This window comes from Uloborus diversus, chromosome 1, assembly GCF_026930045.1.
Source record: "Uloborus diversus isolate 005 chromosome 1, Udiv.v.3.1, whole genome shotgun sequence".
In the NCBI taxonomy this organism is placed as follows: Eukaryota; Metazoa; Arthropoda; class Arachnida; order Araneae; family Uloboridae; genus Uloborus; species Uloborus diversus.
In genome coordinates this window covers 263,169,328-263,179,993 of record NC_072731.1, presented here as the reverse complement: position 1 = coordinate 263,179,993, position 10,666 = coordinate 263,169,328, and the positions used below count along the sequence as shown (strand labels likewise).

Sequence of the window (10,666 nt, the reverse complement as noted above, 5' to 3'; positions counted from 1 at the left end):
CCTTCCGTTGCATGAGAAGCCATAAAACAATAAAGAAAGAATTTATTTGTTCAAACTCAAGAAAAATGGCAACAGCTAACTTCTTATCAATGAGATCTTTCACGCGAATGAATTTCTGAAGCCGATCATTTTATTCGTATTTATCCAATGGATTGTGACTTAAATTGGAATAGAAAAGGAACTATCGATCGGATTTTTTTCGAACTGGTCTATAAACATTCCCAGTACCAAAAATAACAAACGGTGAAAGTTTTAGCCAAATCTGTCGGTTAGTTTTTGAGTTCATGGATGACATACAGACAAACATTCATTTTTATATATATAGATAAGGCTTTTAAAAGGAGTTTTAATTTTCCCTCTTGATTTTACAGTTGCGACTCAGTCGTGGTTTTTTAAAATTTTTAATTTTATCGTTGCTTGTTAAATGAGCAATAGCTTAATCTTGAAAACATTTGCTCTTACATCATTTCAACTTCAACTGCTCAGAAACATTCCAACTGACTTTTTTCGATTTTCTCCGACATAAAGTTGCCGGCATTCGAAAGGAATGAAGAAGCAAAACAAAAGGACGCACTGCAAATCACAAAAAAGCGTTGCGTCACACTCATACTCCGTATCCGTACCTGTGTGACGGCCGTGACGACACAATAACTCCACAGGTGGCGCTCCCTGCCTTATCTAATAATGCGGTAAGGTACCCCTCGAGTCGAGACGAAATTCGAATGTCACTTGGAATTGAGAACCGTCAGTGACGGGGAATAAATTAACTCTTTGCGCCAAATGACACTGCGCCCGAAGACAGCTTCAAGACAAGCGGTTTCCAAATGGTCGTCGTCGACATCAAAGTAGGTGATTCATTTTTTTTTTTAAAGATGTTCGGCAGTCCTTGAAATAAATAAATAAATCACTAAAATTATAATGAATACAAGTTATAATTACAATAATAGAAACGTTAATAGTAAAAATAATAACGATAAATGGAAGAATAACAACAACAATAAAAACAGTAATAATAATATTAGTATTGATAATAATTACAATAAGAACATCACTACTATCAACAATGTTAATAATACTAATGATAGTAATAATGATAACATTAAGAATAATAATGACAAAATAATAATAATAATAATAATAATAACAATAATAAACAGAACATAACCGGAAAACAAAAATATTAATAATAATATTAACAATAATAAGCAGAACATACCCGCAAATAATAATAATAATAATAATAATAATAATAATAATAATAATAATAATAATAATAATAATAATAATAATAATAATAATGATAACATTAAGAATAATAATGACAAAATAATAATAATAATAATAATAATAATAATAATAATAATAATAATAATAATAATAATAATAATAACAACAACAACAACAATAATAATAATCCTGAAATTATTAATACTAATATTTGAAATAATAATAATAATATTGACAATAATAAGCAAAACATAACCACAAACAAAAATATTAATAATAATATTAATAAAATAATAAAAAAAATAATAATAACAATAAAAATAATAGTAATAATAACGAAAATAGCAATAACAGTAATAATAATCCGAAAATTATTAATGATAATAATTGAAATAATAGTAATAAATAATGATAAAAAAGTAATAGTAATAATAATAATGATGGTGTTGATGAAAAAATAATAGTGATTTTAATAGCAGCAACAACGACAATAATAAGAATAATAACAAAGAAAAATAATGAAAATATCTGCTTTACGGGATATGTTTATTGAGAATGCTATGTTTATTCGATGATATTATACTATCAAGGTTTATTTTTGTTCTTTTTTCATCTTCTTTGACATTTATGTAAGTAATACAGTCGGACTCCAATTTAACGAATTCATCGGGACCGAAACTTTTAAACGTTAAATCGGGGTTATTCGTAAAATCCGGGTGTGAAAAAATATTTAAAAAAACGCACTTACCTTATCTAAAACCCCTAATAAGCAACTGCGCAAAAATATCCATAATTTGATTGTGTACACTTTTTATTAAGTATTCCACGACTTATTACACGCTAGTTAATTTGACATTTTAAACTACTGAGTAATAGACGCTTGACAATTTCCTTGATACTTTACTCGAAATAGTTCTCTTTCGACTGTATGCAGAGGAAAAAATACTGTGTTAATTGCTGCCTGCTGCATGAGATATGCTTTTACAGTTTTCAGGTTATGTAAAGCATTTGAAAAAGTAAATTTTAATAGGAGTTTCATCATCGCTTTCTGCATCAAATTCAATATTAGTTGGTTGCCCCCTCGCATTGCAAAAATTACTGATTCCAAGAAAATTCTTTTTCTACTTCGGAAAATATGGATAAAACATTTGGAAAACAATCCAATGTTTCTTAACTCAAGTGTATGTTTTTCGGCTGTTAAAAGAATTCGTTAACTCAGAGTTTATTATTCGGTAAATAGGGGTTTTTGCCTTTATTTTAGTCGGGGAAAAAGAAAAATTAGCTAATTCGCAAAATTTGTTAAATAGGGGTTCATTAAATCGGGATCCGACTGTATATAAATGAAAAATTTGTTTTTGCAGTGCATACTTTCCCCATTCTAAATCTTTTCTTTACTAATAATAAAGCTGAATGTCCCTCTGTCTGTCCGGATGTCTGTCAGGATCTCTGCGACGTGCATAGCGCCAAGACCGTTCGGCCGATTTTCATGAAATTTGGCACAAAGTTAGTTTGTAGCGTGGGGGTGTGCACCTCGAAGCGATTTTTCGAAGATTCGATGCGGTTCTTTTTCTATTCGAATTTTAAGAACAAAACCATCATAAGATGGACGAGTAAATTACGAAATTATCATAACGTGGAACCGTAACATGGGCACAAGCCAATTGGCGAGATACGAAATTATCATAACGTGGAACCGTAACATGGGTACAAGCCAATTGGCGAGAAAATTCACCATACATTATTTGTAAATATACAGGCGAACCAAAAGACCTTTCAATATTTCTATTACGGGCAAAGCCGTGCGGGTACCGCTAGTAATAAATGAATAAATAAATAAATTCAAATGAAAACGAATGCCCAAATGTGATAAATATCGACAGAGATTCGATACACATTGCCCAGTAGACTTGGCAGAATAATAATTTTCTATGCACTCCAAGCACAATTTTATTCATTGTTTGACATAAGTTCAGGCTCATCAATGGGACTTTCACTAGCCGATTCTTTCTTCTTTCGCATTCGAAAATTTCCACATTTTTAAATGTCTGCTGTTTTGTTTTGGCTTTATTTTAGTGTTAAAATCTTCATTGCTGCAATTTTGCAATTTTTTATATTTTTTTCACTTTTGTTAAATTTACGCGAAAAACTCTCTTTGAAGATTTCAGAACATATGTTGTGTAACTTGAAAGATTATTTTCAACCAAATGTTTGAATTAAAAAAAAAAAAGAAAAGAAAAGAAAGAAAGAAAAAGAAAAGCGGTCACCTCCGAAAACGGTCATATACACTACTGGCCATTAAAAATGCTACACCAAGAAGAAAATGCCAGAATGAAGCTAGATTTTGCACACGTGATAGCAAAATTGACATTAGAAAGTGATTACAAAAGGAAAACAAATTGATCATTTATTGTTGGAAAAATCTCAAATGACTGGAGGTTTAAGCACCTTGTTAAGCCACCTTCTAGCGTAAATGTACGATGTACGAAGCGATACAATCGAGCATTGAGGCATAGCAGTCACCTACGATATCCTACGTCATCTCGTACCACTTTTGCTGTAAACGTGTCACTCATTCGATCATACTCATACGCATGTGTTGTCACTCGCGACGGGGCTCCCAGGAGCCATTTTTAGCCTGACATTGCGCGGTCACACACAGCAAGGGTGTCAAGGGACTTCCTCTTCCTTTATATCACTTTCTATGGTCTGCGCAATGCACTGATTTGTCACAAATCGAGCATATCTGGGATCACTTGAGACGGTAACTTGGACAGCGTGTAAGTTTAATCTTATTAGTGGTGCGTTTACAGCAACTGTGGTACGAGAGGACGTAGGACATCGTACGAAACTGCTGTGCCTCAATACTCGACTATATCGACTCTTACATTCACGCTAGAGGTGGCGCAACAGGGTACTTAAACCTCCATTCATGTGGGATTTTTCCAGTAATAAATGATCATTTTGCTTTCATTTTGTAATCGTTTTCTAGTGTCAATGTTGCCATCACGTGTGCAAAATTTTGTTTCATTCTGACAACTCCTTCTTGATGTAGCAATTTTAATGGCCAGTAGTGTACATTAACAATCGCTTCTTGACAGTTTTCTTTCAAAATACTGTTTTTAAAATTTATTTTATTCATTTTTTTAAATTTTTTTTATTCAGTGATTTTTTTTGAAAAATTAAAGATGCTAAAAAAGATATTGTGAATACAACGTCCAGAGATAACGTTACAATAAAAAGTCAATCATTTTACCTTTTTTTACTTTGAGAATGTTCAATGAATTAATTACTGATGCATATTGTTTGATATGCATCAGTATGGGCATACTGATGCATATTAAACAATATACAATGTACAGCACTAAATTGCTTAAAATATTAATTAGTAACATTATTTGACGTTTTTATCACATCTCAAACAGAAAACAAATCTGCCACAAAAACCAGTCAATAAATTTCTGCTCTTCTCATCCAAATTGCTATTCGCAACTCCAGAGCTTGAATACGCTACCTTGCGGTGATTAACAATACTAAACGAAAAGGTAAAACATTCCACTCCACGTGTTTTCTTTAGGGTAAACTACAGGCTTCAGACAGTTAATGATGTAATGAAATTTCAGAAGAATAGAAAAGAAAGTTTCCCACAAACACGATGAAAAATGACTGTCATTCACTAAGCGTCAAAGCAAGTTATAAGTCACGGCATTTGTTTGTTTTACCTTTTTCATCCGCCATTAGACAGTGGCTGCAGCGCCCCCTATAGTTTATTGGAGTTGCAAATTCCGCATCTACGGAAACTTTAAATCTTTTAATCTGTCTAAAAATTTTAATGAAAAAAATAATTAACTTATAAATTTAAATTGAAGGGCAAAGTTTCCTTACTAAAGTTACGTAAGTGTTAGAGATCAAGTAAACTCTATTTCACACAACTATCTGGAATAATGAGAAAAGAGTACATGTTTGTCTAAAATATCTAGCTATTTTACGAAAAAGTTCAACCATTTCAAGGAAAACCTCTTGTTTCATATTGCAACTAGCTGCGTTGTCGACTTAAAAAAAGAAAAAGAAAAAAAATTTATTTGAATTCTGAAATTTCGAATTCAAATTATGGTCTTCGCAATCACGAACTGCGACGGGACTCTACTCATTGGAGTTATTGTTTCTAGAAACGGCTCCTGCCCCTCCTCCTGGGCGGATACGTGTGCATAGTTATGTGTGTGTGTAGGCTTGGGTGTGTGCGTAGACCTGTGTGTATGCACGTAGGCGTGTGTGAGTGTATGTGTGTGAAGTCATTTGTGTGTATATTTGTGTGTGAGTGTATGTGTGTGAAGTCGTTTGTGTGTATATGTGTGTGTGTGAGTGTATGTGTGTGAAGTCGTTTGTGTGTATATGTGTGAATGTGTGAATGATGTGTGTGAAGTCGTTTGTGTGTATATGTGTGAGTGTGTGAGTGTATGTGTGTGAGTGTGCGTGTGTGTAGGCTTAAAAAAAAACACACACACACACACATAGGCTTAACTAAATAATAATAGTAATAATAATAAAAACACCATGCAAAATTTTCCTTCCAAACAATGACGACAGATATGAAAATACTTTTAAGACATTAAATCGAGAAAGATGGATTTAAAAAGCGTAACCATGGAAACACAAAATAAAATAAGTTTAAGGAATTAAAATGCGAAAGAAAATGGTTAACAATTTGAATGGACATGAGATTTTTTGAACTTGATTTTAAAAGGCTTGTAACTTTTTTTTTTTTCCTTTCAAGATAGAAGCTTAGTTTTTCGACCATAGGTCGAAATGGATCTAGAGTAAAAATTTTCGCTTTTTCCAATGGTTTCAAAAAGAAAACTGTGGGAAAATTCCTTTTTTCATTGATAGATTTAATTCAGAAAGTAGTGCCTAAATTTCAGCTAAGCCTAAAAAATTCGAGCCATAAACGCAAATAACTCCCGCCGTAATTACGTTAGAGCACTGAAACAAACTGCGTAAAACTCGGAAAATTCTACTCTTTCCAACGATGTATAATATTAATGTATACAAGTAATTTTTCACCGCCATAATCGGGAATTGATGTGAAAATTGGGTCGGAATAGAAAAAGAACTATTCATCGAATTTTTATCGAACTTGTCTACAAACCTTTCTGGTGCTTAAAGAAAGATACCGTTAAAATTTCAGTGATGTCGAGTTTTGCGCTTTCAAACAAAGAGACGCTTTTTGGAGACTTCATTTTATACTATGTAGAAAGCTATTTACTCAGCTGAATGGCGAAATTTTAGTTCTGTACTTATTATTTGTTTACTTGTTTCATGAAATGACATAATGCTTACTTTTTAAAGCTGTTTTGACGGACTAAGATTAATTTTTAATATTTTCAATAACAAACATGATCAATCGTCCAAAAGTTATTTTTATGTATTTCGCTGTTATTTATGCAATTTATTTTGAATGTAGCTGTTAAATTTCTATAATTTTAGAGATATATTTTATGAGATTAGTAATTTATTTAATGATAATGCCCCTTTCTTTCAACGAACCAGCATTTAAAAACCACTAAAAAACGGATTAAAAGCTATTCCTTTTTTTTCTGTTACTTAAATTTCATTCATCGTTTATTTAAATACGTTCGGAGAAGATAATCTTTTTTAGTGTACCTATACATGCTTCAAATCTTGTTCACAAACTATATAAACAGCCCCAAAATCAGCCCTCCTTCGAAGAGCAATTGCACCCCTCCCATCCAAACATTACGGATATCTTTCAAGAATGAGAACCCTCTTTAAAAGATAAAAATGCCCCTAAATACACACTACCGTAAAAAATTCAATAATGCAGTCAGCACTTCACCTTTTCACATTTCAATAATGCAGTTAGCACTTCACCATTTCACATTTCAATAGTGTAGTCAGCACTTCACCATTTCAAATTTTAATAGTGCAGTCAGCACTTCACCATTTCACATTTCAATAGTGCAGTCAGCACTTCACCATTTCACATTTCAATAATGCAGTTAGCACTTCACCATTTCACATTTCAATAGTGCAGTCAGCACTTCACCATTTCAAATTTTAATAGTGCAGTCAGCACTTCACCATTTCACATTTCAACAGCAACCAATTTGTGTTTCAATTCTGGAGAAAAAAAGCTAATTTGCCCTTAAAGATTGAGAAAATTAACTTTTATTAAATCTTTTGATCTAAATAGCGTCAAGAAACTGAAATTGCTTACTTTTCATTATAAACTCAATCAAAGCTGTAGTCTAGATGCGGTACAAATTTACACAAATATGAGACTCGATCAGAAATTAAATCCTTTAACTTCAGCTACAGTCTGTGAGAAATGTATTGAAAATAATTGCGAATTTCATCTTTTACAAAACTTACCGCAAGTTTTTAATTATATATAACACTCCAAATGAACGGCATACATTAATACAATCCACACAACCTGTTATTTAAATAACAGAATTTAAAAAAAAATACCAAGCACTTTTCATAATGCACTCAAAAGGTCAGAATAACTTTTCTGGGTCAGAAAAGACAATTTAAGCATTCCTGTAGTTTTCGAAAATTCCAAGAAAATGACACCACAAACGAAGAAAAGTGCGGCTCAAGTCATAAAGAGAATTTCTTATCATTATCTAGCTTTTTCAATCAACACTTTGAGTGTTGAAATATGCATATTTTTCTTATTGAAAAAGTTTGGTTTGAAATGACTAGAACCGTACTTTTTTTTCATTTGTGGTGTCATTTTCTTGGAATTTTCGAAAACTACAGGAATTCTTAAATTATCCTTTCTGATCCAGAAAAGTTATTTCATCTTTTCGATTGTATTATGAAAAGTGCTTGGTATTTTCTAAAAAATTCTGTTATTTTATTCTTTTTAGTGTTAATGTATTTCAGAAATAGAATAATTTTACCCTCACGGAACTTCACTTTTTTTTTCATATAAATGCTCGGTACTACAGGAGAAAAACCTATATACGTGTCTAAAACTTTAAGCAGTTGGCATTAAAATTTAAACCTTGTTCCTCTCTAGAATTTATGCTTGCTAATTTCATGCTTGCTTCAGAGAAGCCTTGATTCAACATTTTCATTACGATTGCTTTTAACGTTAATGTTGCAAGGCAACAAAACTTGTAACAATGGATTTTATATTTAAACATTTAATAGGGAAATGACATGAAATTTGCTGTTTACCATCCTAACTGAAATAATAATTTTATTTTAGAATTTTAATTTTCAGCGCTAAGTTGTACCTGAAGATTAAACAAATCATTTAGTGAAATCCCGAAGTCTCTAAGAGGTCTAGTTGCAGAGATATAAGCAAAACCAGGCCTCAGATTTCTTCGTGACAATCAGGCCAAGTATAATAAAAGTGCTTAATTATAATTAAAAAAAAATACAATTTGTTTATAATGCTGTATAAAATGTTAAACATTTTTCTCTAAATTTATAATCCTTATATATAAAAATCAATGTCCTGAGATAACATATATACATATATATATATATATATATATATATATATATATATATATATATATATATATATATATATATATATATATATATATATCAACGCACAGCCGAAACCGCTGAAGCTTCAGACTTGAAATTTGGCAGGCATGTCCGCATGATTACGAAAGTAACCACTAAGAAAGGATTTTTCGAAATCTCAATTAGTTCGGGAGAAATTAATTAATACCTCTTAATTTCTGCGAAATTAAAACCTGTCATTGAAATTCAAATCCCTTATTTTCGAAGGCTTTCCTCCATTCAAATCATTATTCAGTACTTCATCTCAACTTTTGGTCGATAGCGAACTATAAATTTGATATTGTTTTTGTTTCTCGCGTGATTCTTCGAGGCTTTTCTCAAGTCAAATCATAATGTTTCTGTCTTTTGCTTTCATTTTTTTCAAAACTAGAAACGAAGTTTTAAGAACATCATCACAGGCGGACTATCCTTTTGAAGTTAGAAGAGTGCAGTTTCCTGTTAAAGTTTGCTTTGCAATAACCATTAATAAGTCACAAGGACAGACATTAAAAGTAGCAGGGATCGATTTAAGAGAAGACTTTTTTCACACGGCCAATGTTATGTAGCTTGCTCCAAAGTCAGAGTTCATCAAGCAGCTTAATAATTTTAGCACCAGAAAAAAAAAAACTAAAAATGTTGTATACAAAGAAGTTCTTGCTTAAACATAGGTATAACAATAAAATGTAGATGGCCTGTGTTTGCAAAGATAATCAGTACTTTAAAAGGATCGTTAGTAACAGTTAAAGATCGGTTAAGGACAAGGGCATATATATAAGGAGCCCAGGAGCCCCGGGATCCTCCCCAAATTAGAAAAAGTTATAGGTAATAAGTAATTATTATAGGGGATTTTCGAAACTAGGTGCACCAAGCACTGTTAACCTCTTCTAATTCCATTACCCGAGCAATGCCGGGTACGGGAATGCTAGTGCTGTATAAAATGTTAAACATTTTTCTCTAAACGCGTGTAGTTGAATACATTTTCACGCGCCAATTAAATAGCAGTATTAAAATGAAAATAAATAAATAAATAAATAGGTCAAAGTTTCTCTAGCGTGCCCGTTTTCTGATGCTAATTCAATTCTCTATCTTGCATTCTAATGCGTGATTGTTAGGCTAATTTCCAACCTTGATTCCAGTTGACAAAGCCGTTCGAACACCAGGAAATAACCTATATTGTGACAGGGGATTAATAAACGTTCGCATTAAAAAAAATATTGTTGATTTGAATAGCAGAACGAATAAGATACATTTTGTTCAACTTCTCGTCTTCTGAAAAAAAAAAAAAAAAAAACTGTTACGCTATGCTATTCTGAAAAGCTAGTTTTGACAACTATATTTATTACCAACTAGCAAAAATACCCGGCGTTGCCTGGGTCAGTAATAATTATTAGAAAAAATCGTTACTTGCTTTTGTTTTCTGTTTTAAGTAAAAGAATTTAAAACACATCTTTTTGACGTGATTAAAAATCGAGTTTCTTCCTTACCCATAAAACTAAAATAGCAATAAGTATAAAGAACAAAGTAGTATTGATTTAGAAACGAAAGCACTATATTTAAGCATATACAAATTTAAAAAACATGAAATTAATCTTCTCATGTTTAAAAAGATTAATCTGTTGATACTTTTTTTTTAACATGGAGTCTAAAACCTTCTCTGTATGGCTAATGAAGTACGAAGTGATTAAAAAAAAGTAGCTGCGCTCGTAATCCCCTTATACTTGCTTTAGTTATTTCGGGAAATTTCAATCATTGTGGCTCTTGGTGCGATTTTACCGAATTTGCGAAAGTCGTTTCGAGGTACCTTCGATGATGCTCCCCCATTCTTTCCTTACTTTGTAAAACGATATGATATTAATTTTCGTTACAGAGATATCGTCGCCAGATGCTGAGATATTTT

At 31.8% G+C, this 10,666-nt stretch overlaps 1 protein-coding gene across 1 annotated transcript in view; it reads left to right on the top strand.

Moving 5' to 3' along the window:
- The first annotated feature begins 697 nt into the window (after positions 1 to 697).
- LOC129227307 (sodium- and chloride-dependent glycine transporter 2-like) overlaps positions 698 to 10,666 on the top strand; it is a 60,012-nt gene continuing 50,043 nt past the window's right edge. Inside the window, exon 1 of the mRNA XM_054861852.1 lies at positions 698 to 845. Within this exon, the coding sequence (XP_054717827.1) occupies positions 825 to 845 (21 nt within the window). The 5' untranslated portion in view covers positions 698 to 824. The remainder of the gene's footprint in view (positions 846 to 10,666) is intronic.